Here is a 22850-nt window from a genome sequence, read left to right on the forward strand (position 1 = left end):
AGCTCGGCCACCAGCTGACCCTGTGTTGGCCATTCTGTTGCTGACCACATGTGCTCTCTGCGCCTGTGTTATCCTGCCTCAGCCGAGGAAACCAAAGACCAGACAGGATGAGCAGCTTGCCCAGGGTCACACCATGATGCAGGGGGTCTGTCCAAAGCCGATGGCATTTTCATTATACCTGCCTGTCTTCCAGCTTGAGCCAGACTCAGACTCCTGGAGAAACAAGCTCCTTCTCTAAACCCTCTCTTCCTTCACCTTGAGCCTGGAACTCCCCAGCCAGGAGCAGGGTCTTCCTGAGAGCTGGGCGGCTCTAGCCTTGGCTGCCACTGCTCACTTGTCTCCCCAGAGCCAGAGGCAGGCTCCATAGGATTCTGGCCCACATTTGGAGGAAGGAGGGCTGAGCCTCCTTAGCAGGGCCTCACTGGCCACCAGCCTTCTGGGAATGTGGCCTAGAAGCCATGTCCAGCCTGACAGCCTCCCCTCCATTCTGCCTCTCACCTGGCTGGTAGACAGAAGGCCGGATGCTGGCGGTGGTGACAACCCGGGGCTTGGGCGCAGGGGCAGCTGAGGCCTCACTGTATGTATGAGTGGCAGGTGCTGGAGAGGTCGCCTTGGCGGGACTGTAGGCAGAGGCCTGGGGCCTGGAACCAAGGGGGGAGGAGTTAGCAGCCAGAAGGACAGCCCCACCCAGGCCCTGGGGCCTGCAGTCACAGCAGGCTGGCTCCCCCATCTTCAGGAGCCTCTGTGAGGAGGAACCCTAACAGAGATCATCCCAGGGAGTTGCCAGAGGCTGTGAAGGAAAGATCACAGCGGTCTTTGAGGGGAAGAAGCTGCTCCTTGGGGGCTGAGTCTTTGTGGTTCTGGTTTAGAACAATACAGCCCATTGCTGGCACCACCACCTCAGGAGAGAGGGAGGAAAATCACCAGCCAGCCAGAGAGACACACAGAAAACCCTCCACTCCCTGAGGAGAGATTGCCAGGGTGGCACTGGGGCTGGAGGGGGCAGTAGCAGGAGAGAGGAGACAGATGGAGGTGGTCAGAGCTACCCCTCTCCCTCAACCCAACCTTCTGACCTTCTGACCTTCTGGGACACAGCCTCAGACCACTGGCCTCCTCCCCATTCCCCTTCCTACGTTGCTAGAGGGAGCTGCCAAGTCTCAGGTTTCTGGGTGCTCCAGGGAGGGCTCACGGGAAGCCAGGAGACACCCCCCCAACACACACACACACACACACACACACACACACACACACACACACACAGAGGCTTCTCTGCACAGAATTCCTGTTGCCCTCTTCCCACTGAGTTAGCTGCCAAGAGGCCTAGAGCCGCCTTTTCCCACTTGTGACCCAGGAACCATGGGACCTCAGTGATGGGGGAAAGTGCCCCAGTTCGTTGCCCTCAGGAAATGCCGTCCTTGGCCTCTCCCTTTAGGGAGCTCAAGGCTCCCAGAACGGGAGTTAAGCAGCATGTTCAACTTTGTCTCATTCAGTGTTTCCCAGTTTCGTTTGTCAGTGAACAACCCCCCCAACCCAATTTTTCATTTAAAACAGAAGAACACCTTACCAAAGACATCCTTGGTCTCTCCCTACATCTTTCAGATCCCACTGGGAACCACATGTCCATACCCAGGGCGAATGGGTCATTGATGGGGATACTAGAGAAGTGAGCCCCTGCTAACATACGCCCCGCCCCCAGGCCATGGCTTCCTGCCTTCCTTCCAACTGTTTCCCGCAGGCCCAGGTGCTGGGCAGAGTCAGAGGATAAGGAAGTACCTTCTTCTCCAGGGCTCTGGGAGGGGGTGGCCCTGAGCTCAGAACCCACTGCCAAGCTCCCGAGTGAACCCAGAAGTGTGTGCAGAACTGCCCAGACGGTATGGAGGTAGGATGAGCCTCAGACACCCAACGTCCCAGACGTGGCAGGTGTGCAGACTTACCGTGCCAAGTTACCATGTTCCTGATTGAGTGAGGCCATTGTCTCCCCTCCCTGGCCTGCCTGCCCTGCTCTGATAAACCACAGTGGAGGAGGGGCATTAATGGAAGAGGAAGAGGCAGTGTCCAAGGGGTGCCCAGCTTCCACTGTGGTGGAAGGCTGAGGGTCAGAGGGCTTAGCCAAGCTCTCCCAGCAGCAGAGGAAGCTTTCCCAGCATCCCAGAGCTAAATGTCCTGTGTCAGGGATTAGCAGTGGGACGCGGGGGAGGGAAGCAGAGGCCTAAGACACCCAGCAAGGATTCTGAGGCCATGCCAAGAAAGGCTGGGTGTCCATTTGCCTCCCACTGCCTGCTGCTCACTCCATCTAGCCTTGTGCAAGAAGGGGAAGTATCTGGGCCCAGAGTGTGGTTCCCTGATCCTTTCTGCGCTGGCCTGATGCTAAGGCCTTCCAGGTGTCTCTCCAACCTCCACCCAGACCTCATCTCCCTTTGCAAGGGCAAGAAAGGGAGGGTTTGCCCTATTGAGGGAGTCCTGAGGGCCCCCGGACATTGAAGACACAGAGGCCTAAAGCACAGTGCTGGAGCTCACCCTTGAGCAGGGCCCCAGCATCTGGAGTGTCTCCATCCAACTGGGGAGGCTTCTCCCCACTTAACTACAGAGACATTTCCTACCCTCTTCAGAGTTTCTTCTGTGTGCCCTTACCTTAAGAGATTCTGGTGTGCAAGGGGAAGCAACTTGCTAAATGACCCCAGGAAGCTCGACTAAAACAGAGGCCCAGACTGGGCTCGCCCTTGAGGCTTGAGTTGGGCTGGGCAAAGGCAAGGCTTGGCACCACCTAGATCCTTGTGAAGCCTGGGGGCAGGGATGCAGCACACAGGTCTGCAGGCCACTCTGCCTACCCTCCACCCTGCCTCAAGTTGTGCCAGGGACCTATGAACCCTGCCCCGGAGAGGCATGACCTTTCCAGCAAAATCCTGCAAGGGGGACATGGGAAACTGGGAAAGCTGGCTCTGACCCCAAACACCAACCTGACAGCTCCATGCAGCCCAGAAAGAGTGGGGCCTGTCTGGCCATTAAACACTGCCTGGCCATTCTAGAATAACTCGTCCAGCCTGCAATACCCCCCCCCACCATCCCCACCCCTGCCTTTGCTAGGTATCCTGAAGGTCAGATAGAAATGCAGTAATTCATAATACTTGAGAGGATTTTATGTGCTTGGTGATTTATTTACACTTTTTTCTGTACCAGCCCTCACAAATAGACGTGTTAAACACCTTAGCAGATGAGAAACTGAGCTTCAGAGAAATTAAGTCACATTCTGCAGATTACAGACAGCAAGTGGTGGAGCAGAAATTTAAGTCCCATTATACTGGGTGCCTCTGGAGTTAACACGCTCTCCATCAAGAGACAGAGAGGGTGAAGGAAGAGGGCAAGTTAGTCGCTAAATAACTGCCCAAATCTGACCTGCCTTATATGCCCAGGTTGACACTGCCTCTGCTCCCTCCTCCAGAGAGCCTTCCTTGACTTCCCCGGACCACAGGGACAATTTCCATTCTCCCCTTTATCCCAGTTCCCAGTCTCTCTTTGTTACCTAACTGTGTGTGTGTGTGTGTGTGTGTGTGTGTGTGTGTATGTGTGTGTGTGTGTGTGAGAGAGAGAGAGAGACTTTAACCTCTATCTCAGAACATGTGCTGGGGGCAGGGCAGCACGTCCTGTCTCTGGCCTGAACCTCGCGGTGTGCTCCCCTGCAGTGACCCCCAGTCTCCCCTTCACTCTCAGCACCAGACAGCGCTAGGTTTGGCTTCCCAAGGACCCCGGGGTCCTAACCACCTCGGACGGGCCTTTCCGAGGGCTGGACACAGTTGTCAACGGGTGCACCCAGGGCGAGGCCCCTCCTGCCTCCCTTGCCTGAGGTCAGGGCCGGCACCTGTGGGCCAGTTACCTTGGACTGTCCGCAGGGCTGGAGGCGGGGGCTGCGGCAGAGGCGGTGGCAGCATGGGCAGTGGCTGCGGTCAGGGGTGGCGAGGCTGCACTGGGAGGGGCAGCAGCAGGCGGCTGGGCAGAAGCGGGCAGCAGCGGGGTGGCGGCCTGGCTGGTGCACACTGGAGCATGCTCAATAGGGGTGCTGATGAGGCGGGGCCAAGAAAGACAACAGGTCAAGGCGGTCCCCCTGCATGCGGATGGTGGCTACAGCAGAGGCAGGCTGGGCGGACAGCACCAACCACACTGCAAACAGTGTAGAATCTTCCGGAAGGCGTGTTTCCAGGCTCAGGGAAGGAGCTCCCCAGGACCCCAAGAGGGAAGAGCTCAGAGCACTTGGAGGGCCATGGTCACATCAAAAATATTCTCAAGCCTGGTGAGTTTGCACACAACCCACCCCCCATTTCTGTGTACTTCCTAATTTGTCTTTCTCCGTATATAGGATAAAAACACAGTGCGGTGGAAAAGTAGATTGAATTACCAACCGAGTTTCCTCGCCCATCCTGTCTTCCTTCCCCTTTTGCCCTTCCCCATTTAGTCAGAGGCATGCATCACATTTGAGAAGGGATGATACCAGGCACAAGCCGAGGTAAGACGTGTGCACACCCAAGGCTCAGGCTGTGGAGTTGGCGAGAGCCTGGGTGTCAGGCTGCAGACGACTTAGGGCACTGAATGCATTTGGAAGAGGGACAAAAGCTACCATGCCAGGCAGGGCAAGGGTGTCGGAACAAGAAAGGAGGCAAGGGGAATTCAAGAAGAGAGGGAGCTGTATCCCTGTTCTGGATAAACCCTGGGGAAGTGGCAGGACCCCAGGGTCTCCCCGGCCCACGGTGAAGGGACAGGCAGACCCAAGACAGCACAAAGATCCCCAGGCCATCATGTGGGTTGAGGGTTTCCCACACACTGCCCGAGAGTCATGGACATGGTCCTGAGTGCCTGCACAGTTGAGAGGCCTTGTAACTGGGAACGAGAGAGAGAGGTGGCCACTCTGCCAGTGTGCACCAGCTTGAGAGCACGTGGGCTGGGAATATCCCAGCAGACGTCAGCACAGGCAGACCACCACCAAGGACCAGGTACCACGTCCCCCACCCCACTGCCTCTGCAAGTGCCTTGTCCCCCAACCAGTCCAGGCAAAAGAAGAGCCTCAGAGCCTGGGGTGATGGGATTCGATTTCTGCCATCTCTGCAAAGCAGGGCAGAGAATAAAAATTAAATTATAGGAAAGCAAAGCAATGCACATTCTTTGCTCCTTGGGGTCTTTGGACTAAGATTTGGCCTCGCTATAACAGCAGCAGAATATGCAGCTCCTACCAGTGGAAATGACCTCCCCCGAGCTCCACAAGTCGGTTCTTGAACCCGTACTGCGCCAGGCACGTGTCTGTAATTCCTCACAACAGCCCTCTGATGATCGACTCTGTTCAGTAGATGAGGGAATGGAGGCTGCGAGAATTCAATCGCCCAACCTCCCCGCGCTTCCTGGCAGTGACAACAGGATCTGAGTGACAGTTCTTTGGATTTGAATGAAGCCTGACCCAGGACCTCCAGTGGCCCCTTCATGGAGGAAGAAAGAAACTTCTTGTGATTAGTCCGGTAGAATCTTTCCCCAACAGAACACACTCTTCTTATTTGAAATCCATTAGAATACGAATCTCCGCTCTACGTTTACCGTATGCCAGGCCTTGTGCTGAACAACCGTACAAGCATCACTCCATTTGATCCTTTCAACCTCCCTGAGCGACTGGTATCAGGATCCTCGTTTTACAGACGAAGAACCTGAGGTCCAAAGAGATTGAATCTCTGCGAAACGCCAGGCAGCTGCCAAGGGGCCGAGAAGGGTGTGAGCCTTAATCACTACAAAGCTTCTTAGTCTTTCATCGGGAGACGAATCGCCTGGGAATCCTGGTAGAACGCGACTTCTAGTGCAGTGGGTCGGGGGCTGAGTCTACGTTTGTAACAAGCTCCCGGGGGCACGCCGCTGCTGCTGGTCCGCGGACCATACTTGGAGTAGCGCGGTGCTACGGAGGTCTCTCCCAGGGAGCAACGCAAGTGAGCCAGGAGCTGTGTACCAAAGCATTGCTGACGTGCTCTCCTCCATCCGGCGAGGCGTGTGGTAGAGAAAGGCATGAAATAGCGAGAGAGGGTCGGGGAAGAAGAGAACCAGAGACGTGGCAAGACTGTAGTTGACGTGGTTGACTGTCCCGTGGCAGGGCGAGCCATTCTTCTCCATGACTGTGCGGGAAGCATTCAGGGTGGACAAGGGCAGTGGCCATGTCCTGTCCCAGCTTAGGGTTCTGACAGAAAGCCTCAGGCAGCCCTGCTCTCAGGCCTGTGTCAGGGCCATGAGACCACTCAGCCACCCTCCATGAAAGAACCTGGTTTCTAGAAGCCATGCCTGTGAAGCATCTGCCTCAGAAAAGTGCTAAGCCATAGCGCGGAGCCAGCTACTAGGACCCTCCTCGTAGCACGAGCAAGTGTGGCCTGGGAAGGCTCAGGCTGACAGAGGACACCCAGTCTCCTTAATTTTTTCTCCCTGACCCTGTTGCATGCTTCTAGTGAGCTTCTGAGAACTGAGGACACCACTCCGGACAAGCGTGATGAAAATGTCTGGGTTAGAGACCATATTCTGTAGGACAAACAGGAAGTCGGCTCTGCCTGTCCCTTTTGCTCCAATTCTCTGTCAGACCAGCTTACCTGGTGCTCTCCCCAGGCATAGCTCCAAATAGTGATTTCTGGGGGGTGAAGGTGGAGCTGGATGGGGGCCCTAGGAAAATTCATGATCTAGCATCCCGTTTAGGCCCACTGTTGGCAGACACCAAGCACCAGGGCCACGGAGAAGTAGGGGTGGCGCTGAGGGCCTCCTGTAGGATCTTGGGTTCTTGTTCAGGTCAGCTCCGGCCTGAAGTTCCACAGGCCCCCAGAAACCCCAAGGAGAGGGTACGAGAGAGCAAGCCCCGCATGGGACTCACTTGGCCCTGGCTGCAGTCCTAAAGTGAGTACCCATGAGATCATCCCAGCCTGGTCTAGGATTCAACAGCTGCCTCCTGACTCGGTCATAATCCACTTTAAATATCAAAGCGAAAACCAGACCAAACCACCAAACCACCTATACTCAAATGCTCACAGCTGCGTGGGGAGCGCGCGGCCAGAGGAAAAACACAGCCTGGCTACAGTACCCCTTTCAGCTCCTCTCTTCCCTCAACCTGGTTGGCAGCAAGGGGAGTGTGCCAACCCTGTGGCCCTGCTTTGATGGCCCCTGATGGAGGGAATGGCAGGGCTTGGTTGATGCTCTTCCTGACGGTGACGATATGCATGGAAAGGATGCGGATGGTATTGGTGATGATGCTGGGTCTTGGGTTTTGTGGTCACTGGGCTCAGGTTGGAGCTGTGGGTGATGGTGGAGGTGTTAGGATTGATCGTGCCGGGGGGTGGTTGCCACCATTCAGGCGATGATGCTGTTTGTATTAGTTAAGAGAATGCAGTATGAACATCTCTGTGGATTGCAGGATGACAGAACACCAGTCAGGAGGCTGGTCTTGAAAGTATGCACACTGCCCCCGACCGAGCTGGCATTCCATCTGGCAGCCTGATGGCTATGGCTCAGGGCAGCCCTGCCCACATCACTCCGCAGCAGGGCTGCTGCCCTGCACGACTCCAGGGGCCCCATGGTCATGGTAGTCTAGGCAAGCAATACCCCTCAAGAACACCGTACGGCAATCCCCATAGGCTGTAGTGTGAATGATTCCCTGCAACCTTCGCTAGTTCCACGTGGCCTTCAGAATACAGAGTCCCCGAGCCTGGCATCCCAGCTCTGGACCACTAACCAGAATGTCCATTCCAGCCCAACTGATTCACTCAGGGTTCCGGGACACCCCTTCTTCTCTTCAAAACCTCTGTTCCCTCTGCTTAGAGCACCTGTCCAGCCTCCCTTACCTGTACTTGCCCCCATCCTACCGAGTCATGAAGATCAAACACACACATGCCTTCTTCCAGGAAGCTTCCTCTGACCCTCTGCTTGGAGGGGTGCTCCCTGTCTCTGAACCTCACGTGACCAACCTTGCATTGTGGTCAACCACTGTCCACATTGGTCCTTTCTGATTCCCTTGGCACCCACAGCAGTCAGACATGGCGCCTTGACTAAAGCCCACAGACACTGAATGCCAGATGAGGAAATCTCTCCTCAGCATCACCCAGAGGGCTTTACATGGGCCCCTGGCCTGGGGCCACCCAGTGCGCTCCTGCAGGAGCCGGGGGTCATTGGGAAGACACCAGGCAGGCTGGAAAGCAAATGAGGGCCTTCCAGGGCTTCAAGAGAGCTCCAAAAGGCAGGGGCCGAAGACAGGGGCCCTGCGAGGCCACCAGCTCTGACTGGTTGGCCCAGGTCCTCTGCCAGCCTCAGGATACCTACTGCCTGGGACTTCTCTCTGTCTGGCAGCCAGTGGCCCCACAACCTACCCTGGGGCCTTGGAAGTCCTCAATAAAAGGTCAGCTAAATATGGGTGTGCTCCAGGATGCCTCGATGTGAGCAGGAGCCCACACCTACCCTCCCCTGTTGATCCCGCAGCCAGCCTGCCCTGCCTGCTCCTGGCCTTGGCCCTAGACTCAGACTGCTAGAGGCAGGAAGGGATGGGAGGCCAAGGTGGAACAGGCTGGTGGGGTATTTTGGGGAGTATCTCAGTGTGGTGGGTAGGTTAGAGCTCTCCCCTGGCCATCCCTTCCAGGTGGGATTGCCAAGTCTCCACAGGCGGAAAGAAAGCCGGTGCCCAGGCAATGGGAGTGGGGGCAAGGCTCTGGCGCAGTCCAGCCATGGGGAGCATTTAGGGAGCTCTAGGGGATGGACCTTGGCATCTGCCTTTATTTTGGGCCTGTGGTTCCCTCAATCAGGGGATAGGCTGATGGGTAGGCAAGTGGGTCGGAAGGACATGAGCCTGTCAGCCAGGCCCTTCCTAAATGCTCAGGACTAGGACAAGGTCACAGGTGGCCGGGGCTAGAAGCAAGACCAAGGTGGAGGTCTTCCACACCCACCTGTCACCTGGAGCAAGGCTCCAGCAAGCGCAAGGCTCCCATCCCCTCTCCTCCCAATCATGGCCTCAGCCCACTGAGGTCCTCCAGCAGTTCCCCTGTGAGCTGCTCTTTAGTCCAGGCGAGCCCCTTCCTTGCTTCCTGAACCAGGGCTGAGCATGACAATGCTTTCCTGGGTGAGGGGCTTGCAGCATGCCAGGGATGGGGATGACTTCCGATCAGTAGGGAAGAATGGCTCGGCCTGCTGGTTGTGGCTGCATGTGGGAGGGGAGGTAGGGGGCATTCCAGAACCTTCCTCTTCATCCCCACTGCCCTGTGGGAGGCTACAGCTGCCCAGTGGGCTGCAGCACAGACTCCCAGCCATCATTCTCGCCCCCTGAGCTCCACCAGCCCAGGTGGGGACCTCGAATCAGGAAGTCAGCACTGGGTTGCAGCCCCAGAGGGCACTTTTGAGGGGGAACCTGTCCTCTCCCCATCTCAGAACGCCCCTCTTGAGTGGTACGCACACAGGCACAGCATGACCGGGGCTGGTTTGGTTCATTTTAAATCCTTTTTATTTCAGAACAAGCATGCGTATATGTACAGGAGAGAGAACTAGGGAGCCAGCACACACAGCACAGAGAGGAGAGCACACGCCCAATCTCACCACAGCCTGGAGGGGCCTCTGCCTCATGTACCCCGGGGCCTCCACTTCCTCTGCAGAGAGCCCTGTTCGGGCTGCCCGGCTCTAGAGGGCAGTGAGGGAATGAGGGAAGGGTGGGGGGGCCTCTTCCCAGGACCCTGATCTAGAGGCAGCTTATTCCAGGGTGGCAGTAGGCCAGACTGCCTCTCCTAGGAGCTGAGGGGGTGGGAAATAGGCCAGTGGCCCGTTCTGTTTCCCTCAGTTCTGGGGTACTATGCCAGCAACCCCTGCCACGTCCTCTCTGATCTCTGGCTAAGGCCCTGGGCAGGGGAGCAGAGGCGTGGGCCGTGGGGTGGGGGGTGGGGAGGGTTGCACTCGGGGTCGGGGCAGGAGTGGGGGTGGTGCTGTGTGGGGCTGAGCCTCGGCTGTCAGCTCCGGGGTGGGCAGAGAGCAGAGCTCCTGCAGTTGCCTAGCCAAGGTGCCCCCCAGCACAGCTATACATTCTCAAGCATCACCGTGGGGCTCACATGCCAGAACTGTGTGGGGGGTGGAGGGGGGTGTCCAGCCTGAGAGGAGTGGGGGGTTTCCGGATAGCCTTTTAGCTTTTAACATTAAGGATTTGGGCCGAAAGGCCATGGTGCCAGTTGCGCAATTTGGCAAAACGTGGGCTGTTACGTTCCGTTTCAAACCTTTCCCTGTGGCACAGAGAGAGAGAGAGAGAGACAGAGACAGAGACAGAGAGACAGAGAGAAGAGAGGAGGAAAGAAAGGGGTTAGGGGATGTGTCCCATTCCCCTGTCTGACAGCTCGGGCAGGGGGCATGGGAGGGAGGAGTTTGGTCTGGAGAGGCTTGGCCACCCACGGAGTACTTTCCTGGTTTGGGGCAAGACCAGAGTCCCAAGGACCAGGATTGGCGGACTGAAGTCCCTGAGCTGAGTGAGTAAGGAAGCCATGGAGAAGGGGCCTATCTGGTGGGCCTATGGGCAGGCTGGGCAAAGGGGTGGGTCTCTGGGTTCTCCCTCACCCACGTGGTTAGGGCTAGGCAGGGCTGCTTTGGCTGTGGGCTCTCAGGACTGAACCACATAGGCAGGTGGGCCTAGCATGGTCTCTGTCCCCAAGCTGGGCATCAAGAAAGAGGAACGCCTGTTCCCGTGATGAGGTTTGGTGAGCAGACCTGTCACCTCCCTATGCTTCCCTAGCCTCTGCCAACCCTTCTCTGTCCCCAGAGAGAAGCCTTCAGATATCACCACTGCCCCCACCTGCCCAGGCATGAGCACAGCCAGGCATACATGTGCACGCGCAGCCTCATGAGACCAATGGCACACGTACAGAGGACCAGGACTTCCCACCACTTTCCACAGGGCCTGGGGGGGGGGTCCCCCCACAGCCTGCTCAGCCAAGGCCGCGGGACAAAACAGCAAGGCGCAGCCAGAAACGTAGAAACGGAGGAGAGGGTGTGCCAGGGAAACGCGAGAGCCACAGATGCCAGACCTTCCAGGCTGGAGGGACTGCTAACATCCTCCAGACCAGAGGTGCAAATTGGTGGCCCAGAGGCCGCATCCAGCCACAAACGCGGTATGTTTAACCTGGACGGTGTTTAAAGCTCCTTTTAAAAATTAATTGCTACATCCAGACCATGGAAGACTATTCAGTAATAAAAAGAAACAAATGAACCATGGGTACACTCCATAACTTGGATAAATCCCCAGGGAATCAGGCTGACTGAAAAAAGGCAACCCCACAAGGTCCCAGGCTGTACGATTCCATATACATAACATTCGTGAAATGATAAAACTATGGCAATGGAGAACAGATAACAAATTGGTGGTTGCCACAGGTTAAGGAGAGGGTGTGCACGGCAGGTGGGTGTGGGTGTGGCTACACACGGGCAACAGGGGGAGAATCCTTGGGGTGCTGGAAATATTCTGTGTTTGGCTATACCAGTGTCCACAGGCTGGTAGTTCTGCAAGATGTTACCATGGGGGATAACGGGTGTATAGGATCTCTCTATATTATTTCTTACAACTGCATGCCAATCTGCAATTATCGCAAAATAAGTAGTGTAATAAATGAATTGCCAGTGTATAAAGGTCAGGAAGTCAGCATTAGGTCTCTGAACATCAGAGATGGGGCAGTGCTGGTCTTACGTTTCTCTAGCAGCCCCGCATCCCCACATACACACCTTTCCACCTCCCCATATCTGCAGTACGTGGCGGACGCCCCCTCTACACCTTGAGTCCTGCACACTGTATCTCTGTAAGATTCTGTTTGCCAAAGGGACCCACTGCCAACATATTTGAAAACCACTGTTCAAGACCAAACTTTCCTGATACTAAGAGGAAGCCAAGGCCCAGAGACATCACTCAAATGGCCTAAAACCACGTGGAAACTCAGCAGCAGAACTGTGAGATAACTAGGATCTCTCCGAGGTTGGGGAGAAGGAAGGAAGACAGCAGAAGCGGGGCCCCTGCTTGCAGCACAATCAGCCATGCCATAGAGACCACCCAGGACACAGACGTGGCCAGTCTGTCCAGCCAGGCCCACGGCCTTTGTCATCAGTGCTCAGTGACAGGCTCAGAGATAGTCCCAGAGAGTCAGTGACCCTCGTGGGCTTGCCCTGCTCGCAGCTGGTGGTAAATTCACAGCCTGCCGAAGAGAGGGTCCAGGACAAGAAAGAAGAGAGGGGGCAGAGATAGGGGGGAGCCAGCAGGAGAGACAGGAGGAGAAGTCCTGAGATACCCACGAGGGCTTCTCAGGGACACCCAAGGGGGTGCTGGTTTCTCCAGCTGTGGTTTTCAAACTTGCTCGGCTGGCAGAACGCCAAGAATGAAAAATCCACAGAACGCAGGTAACTTTTGCCATCTGCATGAAGGTTCCCTTTGGGGGAGTGCTCTGAGCTGTGCTGGTACAAGGAGACTCAGCTGGGAGCTGGGACAGAGCTGACTGTGCCCAGGGAGGGAGGGGAGAGGACACTGAAGCGCCCAGGGAGGCCACAGTGGGGAGGAGGGAGAGCCAGTGAGTCCCTGAGTTCTATTGGAAATAGGGGAGGGAAAGGACAAAGAACTTTGGATGGGGGTGCCATGGAGTAGGGACTTGGAAGGGTTTTTACGCTGTTTATGGAAGAGTGTGTAAGGTGACCCCCACCTTCAACTCCTCTGTGAACTTGTCATTCAAATCAACTTTAGTCCTTAACACTTGTGGTCTAAGAGAGGTGCAGAGTTCTTTACACAGGTGAGCATTGGGTAAATGCAGAAACCACTCTCATAAGACGGTTGAGCTGCAAAATGGGGGCCAGGGGATGTCTGGGTTACACACTGGGGTCCTCTGGGATGGTCACACACAAGTGGTGGGAACCCAATGCCTCGAAGATTCAAACCCTGGACAAACTAGGCTTGCCTCCGCTTCCACCGTCGTCAGGGCTGCCCAACATGGACCCAACCTTCGGAGCCATTGGACCCCCGCAATGCTTGCCCCACGTCAGAGGGAAGCTGCAGAGGCCTCTCTAAGATTAGAGGCTCAACTTTCGGATGGAGGCATTGTTCGTGCTCTGCCACTTGGGATGGAGGCCAGGAGCCCCAGTCTTCCCTGCCCCCGTGCAGGAGCTGGCAGCAGCCTGCTCTTTCAGCCTGCGTGGGGAGTTGGCTAAGGTGCTGGGGTCTTTCCTAGGCAGGGGGCCAAGTCCACAGCAGATGCCTGGGCTATTTAGGGGCCCTCCCTGCCTCACCCATAAGGAGAGGGTCCCTGGAGATTTGGCTCTGCCTTGGGCAGGCCAGCAGGTGGGCCCTGGAGCCTCAGAGGGAAGCTACCTGCTACCAGGTGCCAGACACACCCCAGTGTCAGGAGAGCACAGCGGAGAAGGGCAGGGTCATGCGCTGCTATGGGACTATTGTGGGTGGGGGTGGGGGGGCAGGCCTGGGAGGTGGAGCAGAGACGGGTGAGGGGAGAGGACGCAGGGTCCTGTGACAGGCAGACTGTCCCCTGCCGTCAAGGCCAGCAGTGCTGGTACCCCAAGTACGGAGCACCTGTCGCCGCTCACTCAGGGCATTGCTGCCTGCTTCCCAGCCCCACGACAACAGGAAGAAGGAAGCCCCTTTGCACGTGTATGAGCCTGCACAGGCTGTCACCCAAGCCCCCGGGGTGGCAAACTCAGGCTCTGCTGGACTCCGCTACTTGGAAGCAGTGTGCAGTGAAGCCCCCCTGGGGAGACAGCCTTCTCGAGAGACACTGAGATTCCTTCCTGTCTGTGCTGCCAAACTGGGAGGAAGAGAAGGAGGGGGAGCTGCCCTCCCCCGACAACAAGGGTCAGCAGGGTCCGGGAGTGCAGCTTCCAACGTGGGAGTGGGGCTCAGCCCCCTGGGGAGCAAGACCCCTGACCAACCCAGCCCCAGATGGGGACAAGTGTGCTTCCTGCTGCTCACCTGGCCACTCGGGTGAGCCCAGGGGCCCTCGCTGTGACCAGTAGCCACCGTCACTCCTACAGACTTTAATCACAAACAGAACAGGATCACTGCACCCACTGCAGCCTTACTCTCACCTCTGGCTGCTTGGGATTCTTTGAGACGAAAATGCACACCCACCCCCAATGACTTCGGGGAGACGGACATTTTGTGGAAGGCTTTGAGGATGACTTCCCAGGAATTAAAGTCAGGAAAAGGGAGAGAAGCAAGAGGCTTATGTCCCTCCAGTCCTGGGTAGAAGGATTAGAGGTGCCCCAGAGCCTTCACAGCAGGGCCAGAGACCCCACGGCTGACAGCAATGCAGGGCCTGTGGGGGGCAGCTGCTTTCTCAGTGTGGGGGCCCAGAACGGAGGGAGAAGCAGGATGGAGCCCCTTGTTGGGCCCTCTTTGCAGATCTCCCTACAGAAAACCCTGCTGCGGGAGAGGCTCCAAGACCTGCAACAGAGTTCTCAAGACCCCAAGACCCCCTGCCTCCTGCTGGGGGCCGAGCCATGCTCCTGAGGGATTAGGCCGCAGGGGGAAGGACTAACCTGCCTGCATACCTCCAGGGCTAGGCAGAACAAGCCCCAAGAGAAACTTCTGACAGGAGGGAACAACCCACGAGGCCGGAGACACCCCTTCATGCCGGCCTTGCTGTCCTCACTCAAGAACTTTGCAGAGCCTGCAGATATTCCCCGGGGAAATATGGAAGCCAGAGGTTCCACCTTCTACATGGTGCCTCGTTAATGAGGGGCCAGCTCAGAGTGACTGGCCAGAGAGGAACGAAATGTCACCAGAAGTTCTCACTCCAGAGGCAGGGCTCTGTCTCTTGGGAGGGAGAGAAAACAGCCTGCAGGCTTCCCGACGAAGGCTGTTTGCTGGCGGGGGGGAGGGGGTGGTGTGCTGTCAAGCCCCCTGTCAGTGAGCTACACCGCTCACTGGAGCATCTGTGTGGGTGGCTTCGAAGAAGAAGCCGACAAAACCAAACGAGCACCGTGGAGCATAGGCGCGGGCGCGCGGACGAGCATAGGCGCGGGCGCGCGGACGAGCATAGGCGCGGGCGCACGGACAGCTCAGTCACACCTGACGTAGCTAGATACTACCTCTCAAGCAAGATCTCACATCATCGCAGTTCGGGCCCTATGTAGACCTGCGGGCAGGCACCGAAGGGTTAACAACTGTTCCTGGACGGGCATGCCATCGTTAGCAGGCCTGGGAGGACCGCACTTTTGGCTTGGATGCCCCAGCCAGAAAGTGGGAGCAGCTTGGATTGGCAAAAACAGAGTTCGGAAAATAAAAGCCACATCAACTCTGAGCTGACCCCAGAGCCCCACAGTCCACACAATCCTTGATCACTACACGCCGGTTAGCCAAGTGTGGAAAGCTTGGACCCACGTAACAGAGCACCTCTGAGCCCCAGGCCCTTCCAGGGAGGCTGCCACAGGATGCGCTGGCCCAAGGCAGACACCCCCAGGAAGAGCGTGTACAACGTTTGCCGCCGGAAGTGTAAACACAATCATACACGGCCCCATGCCTCACCATGGAAGACCCTAGCAGGTTCCAGTGGGTTCCAGGGCAGTGTGCCCCCCTCGTGCCCAGGTCCACGAGCACCTGGCAGGATCCAGGTGGGAGGTTAGTGGCTACGGCCCCAGGCCTGCCACTGTTGGGGGGACCACACCCTGAGACACGGAGCCTAGCAGCAGCTATTGTGCTTTGAGCAATTTATGGAAATAACACCCCAGTGTAGGTCTGGACAGGTAAATCCCAAGGTCAGGTGCTCATGCTCAGCACAGCCCTCCGCATGCCTGCTTCCCAGTGCCCAGCCTCCAGACTCACAGGGGAGGGGCCTGAGATGAGTACGCAGGCAAGGCAGCCGGCCCAGTGCCCTCACAGGGAGAGATGCCCTCATTCTCAACAGCCCAGCGAAGGCCAAAGCAGCCCTGCCCCCTGCCCAGGGACAGAGCCAGGAGAGCCCAGAATCCTTATTCCTGCAGCCTGGGCCCAGGGGATAGAGACTCAGCTCCAGGCACCCACCTCAGTGACCTGGGACGAAGGCCCCAAGCCAGCATCTGCTGGAGCCCTTCAGGGGCCAGGAGCTTCCCAATACATAAACTTGAGAGGTTCCTTCCATGATTCATGTGACCTAGGAGCTGCCTGGGGAGGGACTGGGTTAGGAGGGACAAGGCCACAGAGCCTGAGTCCAGGCACTTACCTTGACCTTCGCAAAGCTTCTTCATCAGGGTCTTGCACTGTGGGTAGAAAATTGATGATCAGGAGGGATGGCAAGGAACATAGGAGTCCCCACCAATGACTGAGCAGTGATTGCTCCCAGCTGGTAAACCGTGGCGGGGAAGGCTGTGTGCTTGGCAGAGGGCAGGGAGAGAAGGGGAACCCAAAGGAAATGGTGCGATTGGGAGGGACTGGTCTGAGGTGTGGCCTGGTAGGTCCTCTTATCCCAGCTCTGGGCCGTCATTTTGCCTGCAAGCCACATGGCACGTGGGCTGCCCCCCACCCCCGCTGGAGTCAGGGAGCTGGGCAGAGGGCCAATGTCATTCGGCAGACTGCCCCAAGGGGCCCAGAGGGGCTCAGCCGGCCGCTAGCTATCTGTCAAGACCAGCTCATCTTCAAGGGCAGGGGCTTGACTCCCTGGCTTCTGTGAGCCTTAGGATTGTGGCATAGGGCCCTCGTGGTCCCTCCGCATCTCCCCTGCCTGCCCCCCGCCCCCAGCCTCACTTACTGTATTCTGTCCCGGTCATCTGGGCCAGGATGCGGAAGGAGCGAGACTGCAGGTTGGAGGAGCGGCGGGCCCACTCATCAGCCTCGTCTTCCGGCTTGTTCTGGTTCTTAATCACGGCCTGGTACACGGGGGAGGCGCTGTCCACGGTAAGGTCTTTGATAGGAAGGCTCCTGCGGGGCAGAGAGAAGCCGTGAGTGAGGGGTCCTGTCCTCCTGCGCTCCCCCCACGGCTCATCCGCTCGCACCGCCACGCCCCGCACACTGGTTGGTGGCCCCTACTTGTCTCAACCCACCATACCCTCCACCCGCTGCCATCCAAAAGCCCGCAACAAGGGCCTGGCCTGGGTCCTCAGTGCTCAGGGTGGCCACAGCGAGACAGCGATTCTTCTCAGACCCCTCCTGCCAAGCCCACACCCCATCCTGGGCTGACTCCACACACAGACCTGAAAACCCACCCCCATCCCAGCTGCCCCCCCCCAGGGGGGAGGGCTGGATCTCTTTTAAGGAAAGAAGAGGAAGAATAGGTCTTTTGAAATAATTTCAACCTGTCTGAGCAGTTCCTGAGTATGGGGCTGGGTGACGACAGGCCATTTAGGGGACTCAGAGGCTTCTTCGGGGTCAGTCCTTTGTCCTCCTCACATTGTTGGATCCAAACAGGGAGCCACCAGTGCCAGGCCTGCCCCAGAAGAGGACTGGGGGCTCCCGTTCAGCAAACACGGGCAGGTGTGGTGGGGAGGTGATGTGAGAAACAAGGTGACCAGGCTGATGGACTGGCATTGCCCACAGATGGTGGTGGGTGGGCGGTTGGGCTGGGGGAGTTGGGAGTAGAGCTCCAGGGAAGGTCATTAGTCCTCTGCTCCAGGGCAGCACAGCCTTTGGAGGGGGGACCTGGTGACCTTCCCTTAGATTCCCAGGGTCTGGCACATAGCAGGTGCTCAAAGCTTACTTAAATGAATGAATCCTAGATCATAGCCAGAAGGGACCCCAGAATCTCTTTGGCCCAGGGCCTCCCAGCCTGAATCAGACTGTAGGGCATCTTATGGATGCCCACCTACCCTGGCCAGCGAGAGCTGGAGGGTCCTGGCTGTCCAGCCCACTCTCCTGGGAATTAGGGTGGACTTGGGTCAAGTTCACAGCAATGACGGCCTGCCTCCTCACTCTATGGACCAGTGGCCCAGCCCTCTCCTCTTACAGATGCTGGAACTGAGGTCCAGAGAGGCTGGCTCCGGGTGACAGCATGTAAGGGCCCTGTTGGGTCAGAGCCCAGGCGTCCTGGTTCCCACCCCACTGTCCTTTCCATCAAACTCTCTGCAGCAAAAACGGCCGAGAGAGGCCACTTCTGCCCACTGGGGCCTTGCACATCCCAGATGCTCCACGCCCGTAGACACGGCCCAGCCCAGGCACCACTCTGTCCAGCCTCGCCTTGCCTGCTGCCCCTCCCCTTGTACGGCTGCCTCTACCTGCCCTCCCCAGTGCCTGCATCTTCTAGCCTCTCTGCAAGGAGCTGGAAGGAAGCACTGGCCTACTTTCTCAGGATTGGGAGTCTCTCAAGATTGGTCCCCTGCGTCTGGCTCAGAGTGGGCTCTAAGAGCAGAGGTGGAGAAAGGTGACAAAAGGTGACCAAGACTGCATGGAGCTGCCCTACTTCCCTGAAGGCTCTGCCCTGCCCCCAGAGAGCTACAGCTACTGGCAGCCTCAGATCAGATGGGGAAGACCAGCAGATCCCTCCGGGGTCCAGCAGGGGGGAGGCTGGGGCTGCCCAGAGAGCAGAGAGTGCGATCTCACTGCGAGAGGCCAGGCCATTTCTGGCATAGGGAGGAGGAGAGGCAGGGTCTCCTGCCTTTGAGTGAGAGGTGCAAAGGGAAGACACAAGCAGGAATCCTCGGTCTGCTAGAAGGGAAGGAGGAAGTGTGGGTCGTGCCATGGGAGAGGGAAGGTGTAGACCCAAGCCCAGGCCCTGCCCTAGAGCCTGCCTACACAGCTTTGTGGTCCAGAAAGTGGATGGAAGGTGCTTGCTGCCATTTCTCTATCATGGCCCTTGAGGCATTCCCCTGTTCCTTCCACAGCTCCAAGGGCTCAAGAAAGCTCCCAGGAGTGAGTCTCTTGGGATTCACATTGTCGGCCTCACTTCCCACAGTGCTGTGCAGACCAGGGATTTGTGTTGCTGCTGCGACAGACACTGAGAGTCAGATGGACTTCCTGTTCCTTTTGAGAGTCTGGGGCTCAGGGAGAATATGCACAGAGAAAGAATGGAACAGGGTCTATAGTCCCGGGACCCTGGATCCAAGTTACTCTGGAGCCACTCCCACGATGGTCTCCGTGCCACCAAAACCATTCCACAGTCACCACAACATCAAGGTCCCCTCTGGACCCTTATCCCACTGTCCACTGCCCCCAAATCTGACTCATTTTTCGCCTCCTATGGGTGGTACTAGCAGGTGCTGGCTCTTCGAGATCCATCTCCCGTGGGGTCCTAGGGAATGGCCTCCAAGAGGCCCCCTCATCGCCCTCTTCCCTGAATAATGGCCCAGCGTGGATTCCAACATTCAGCTCTATGCTGTCCCAGAGCAGATGGGAAAGGCTGCGGGGAGCCGCCGCAAAGCACAGCACAGAGACTCACTCCCAGCCTTGGGTGCAGGGGAAGCAGTGTGATGTCATTACTCTGATTTCCGCGTCCATAGTGACGAAAGCACTTGCCTGTAGGGGCTGCTGAGCAGAGCACATGTCGTTTGGCAGTGAGGTGGGTGTGAGGAAGAACATGGACAGAACTACTGTCCTCAGACATTTCCCACCAAACCCACATGCCATCCCTCAACCAGACAGACGATCACGACGCGGAACAGACACTGTGGGGTCTACTTACGCCAGCGGCGATGCCCTGCCAAGCAGAAGAAAGCCCAGCAGTGAGTGCGTGTCCATCAGGGGATGGCAGAGGGGCCGCGCACACACAAGGGAGCAGGGTTAGGGTCAGAAGTGAGTTACGGGAGTGGGGTGGATAAAGGAGGAAGAGAAAGAGACAAAAAGAAACCTGTCAGTGAGGAAGGAATCATGAACATTCACAGCAGAAATGGAGCACCTCACGGCACAGGGGGCGGTTCCTACCCCCTAGCACCGCGGTCGCGTCAGCCCAGCAGGGCGAAGTTAGAAGGCAGGGGAAAGCATGTTGCTTCCCAGGCACATGGGGAAGGGAGAGGGAAGGGAGGGGAGGGGATAGGAGGAAGGTGCGAGAGGTACTCTGAGAAGCTTACTTAAGGTCAACGATGCGTCACATTAAAAAAAATAATAATAATGGTAAAACCAAATGATGGTAGTCTTTTTCCAAGGTGCAGAATACATAAAGTTAGTGAAGAGCAGTTCTTCCATTATTTTCCACTGAACTTCCCTTTGGCGACGTTACCACTCTTAAGAGCACACCAAGGACACACGTGGCAAACAAATGTTAACAGGAAATCCCTGTTAGCTTTTTGGCTTAGCCAGGCAGCCTTGTTTTTCTGGGTACACATGAGCTAATGGTTGTGTTTTTAAACTTGCATGGTCCTATTTTCTGCTTTGAACGGTGGCATTAAATAAATCAACGCTGTCCGGAGTTCTACAAAGAGCTACAGCTCTGAACCTGGTGGGTTTGAGACTCAGGGCTCCAGGGCAAGCAACCTCTGCCCCCTGGTGGCCCAAAGGAAGCACTGCGAGCCAAAGAGGAGAGCTGGGAAGTCCACACAGCATTCTGTCCTTTGGCCCCTGGAGCCGGCCCCTTGAAATCTGCAGCTAAATCATGGCCACAAGGGCTGGGTTCTGCAAAGCCCAAACACGATCGGAGATATCTGGGACTTTTTAACCCCTTTATCCATCTTAAAAATCTGTTTTTCCTAGCTTCAGAAAAAAATACAACCATCATTTTAAGATTTCTTGAGTTGCTTGAGACACTGACTCAGGGATAAGATGTTGCCCAAAGAGATAATCAGTCAATTCTGAAAGCCAATAACAATGATATTCTCAAGTAGAAAACAATAAGAGTGTGTTTGTAAGAGAGACAGGCAGACAGACAGACAGACAGGGAGGCAGAAAGACAGAGAGAGAGACACAGTGATAGAAAGAGACAGAGACAGAGAGACACATACAGAAAGAGATACAGAGAGGAGAGAGAGAGAGAGAGAGAGAGAGACTAAGACGGAGAAAGAAAGAGGGAGTGAGGTCCCTGTTACCGTTTGCACTATTAGCCGTTTTTTCCACAAATGATTTTCAACCAACTCCTTCCCTATTGAACACTCAAGTTCTTCAACCATTGCTAACAGGCAAATTTCAGGAACCAAGGATGTCCTAAATCCCACTGCCCTAAGACTGGGCTTCCCTGGAGCAAACAGGAAGAGGGGGCGCCGAGTCCTGGGTGCTTCCCAGGCTCTGCAGTGGGCTGACTACCACCAGCACCTTGGATGGTTGGTCCAGAGACCCCTTCCCAAACAAGAAACCTAGTCACACGTTTGAATTGCTCTCGTCATTGTTCAAGCAGCAACTTCCCCCCAAAGAATGGCTTAGTTTGTGTGAAGACTGGTTTATCCAGAATGTGACCCAGGATTCCAGAAGTCTCTTTCTAAACCGACCCCCCTGTGAAGGCCGGGAAAATGCAGAAGCTGTGAGAAGCACTTGGAGCAACCACCATATTCTTCGATTCTCGACCCTTTTCCTAAAGCTGACCGTGAGACTGATTCTGAAGAAAGAATACGGTGTTCTGGAAGGCCCTGGCAAAGGCTGGCTCCCCTCCAACGGCCACGCCCCTAGAGGCCCAAGGCGAGGGAGGAAAGCTGGTCGGTTCCAATGCCTAAAGTCTCTGATGGCACCCAGTGGCCTGGTGCCCTTGGCCTCCACTGGTGAGGAGGCCCAGCCAGTGGCGGAGGCGGTGGCCGATGAGCGACAGCGGAGGAGGGGAGGCGCTTACCCACTGAAGTCACTGCCCTGAGCCTGGGCCTGCCCAGCAATGGCGTCCATGATGGCGTCCTGGGAGTACATGCTGATGGGTGTGTTGTACTGCGCATGGATGATGGTGGCCTTGCCGCCCAGCCCCTTCACCTCGATGGGCTTGTGGGTGGACAGGGCAGAGTCCTTCAGGGCGCTGGGGTTGAACCGTTCCTGATAGTCAGCGCTGGGGGAGGGCAGCAGGGGGAGAAGAGGAGAAAGAAGAAGGGAGGCGGAAGGAGAAAAGGCAACAGGTGGTGTTACACAGGGGGTCAAGGTGAGGGTTGGTGGTGGAGAGACCTCCCAAGGCCTGATCCCAGGTAGGTTCCCCAAGTCCCCTGAACTGTGGACAGCTGGGTCTGGCAGAGAAAATCCTCAGCACCCTCTCCAGCCAAAGCCCTTCACAGCAGGTTTCTCTTGCCCAAGCTGGCCATCCCAGATCCCGGGAAGCCTTGGCTCAGCTGAGCTACATCTCAGGGTCAGCAGGGGGCGCCAGGCATTGAAAGCTCTCTCACCACACCAGCAAGGAAGCAGAGACAAAGAGGGGTGGGTGGGGGGTCGGGGACGGGAGCTGGGCCACGCGTGAGAGGCAGCGGCAGCCCAAGCAGGGTCCAGAATGGGCCAAAGGCAAAAAGCAGCCCCGCTGGGCACCCATGGGGATTCTGAGCAAGGTTCCTCCACGAAGGGGCTCCTCCTGCTGGCCACGCCCCCGGTGGCCCGGGGCTCTGCTCCTCCAGAGGCTTCAGGACAAGTGTTTCTTCCTCGGGGCAGGACTCAGGCTGCTCAGTCCCCCTCAAGTCCAACTGGCTGTGCAGCCACCAGCCTCTGCCATCGGGGCTTTCCCCTCCAACAGATGAGCGCGCTCCCGGACAAAGAAGGTCAGGCACAGCCCTTCTGAGCAGTCCCGCCAGGACAGAAGTGTCTTCGGGCTCACGTGGAACCCAGCACCAGCCGGCACACACTCCACCCACCGCCCCCTCTCCCCCCAGAGCCAGCCTGCTGGTCTTAAGCAGCCGCAGCAGGAAAGGGGGAAGGGAAAGGGCACATCAGACAGGGCCCTGGCACCCCTCCCCAATGCCTCCCCTCCGTACTTGCAGCTCCACACACATGCAGGCTCGCTCAGAGACACGAATGCACCCCCATTCACCCATGCACACACACGTACACATGCTGACACAGGCGC

General features: G+C 56.9%; 1 protein-coding gene across 9 annotated transcripts in view; it reads right to left on the reverse strand.

Moving 5' to 3' along the window:
- Nucleotides 1-22850, reverse strand: part of LDB3 (LIM domain binding 3) — a 70073-nt gene that overhangs the window by 30744 nt on the left and 16479 nt on the right. For 5 of the 9 annotated variants that reach the window (XM_008696129.2, XM_008696128.2, XM_008696132.2 and 2 more), the window contains exons 6-9: nucleotides 16722-16891; nucleotides 16197-16233; nucleotides 3872-4054; nucleotides 499-641 (exon numbers count right to left, since the gene is read on the reverse strand). In XM_008696129.2, coding sequence (XP_008694351.2) covers nucleotides 499-641; nucleotides 3872-4054; nucleotides 16197-16233; nucleotides 16722-16891 — 533 coding nt within the window. Of the gene's footprint in view, nucleotides 1-498; nucleotides 642-3871; nucleotides 4055-9453; nucleotides 10245-16196; nucleotides 16234-16721; nucleotides 16892-21650; nucleotides 21855-22850 lie in introns of those variants that run through there. The other 4 variants (XM_008696130.2, XM_008696135.2, XM_040623925.1 and 1 more) reach the window with 3 other exon arrangements.

The sequence above is a fragment of the Ursus maritimus genome, unplaced genomic scaffold (assembly GCF_017311325.1).
Source record: "Ursus maritimus isolate PB19 unplaced genomic scaffold, ASM1731132v1 scaffold_7, whole genome shotgun sequence".
Taxonomy (NCBI): Eukaryota; Metazoa; Chordata; class Mammalia; order Carnivora; family Ursidae; genus Ursus; species Ursus maritimus.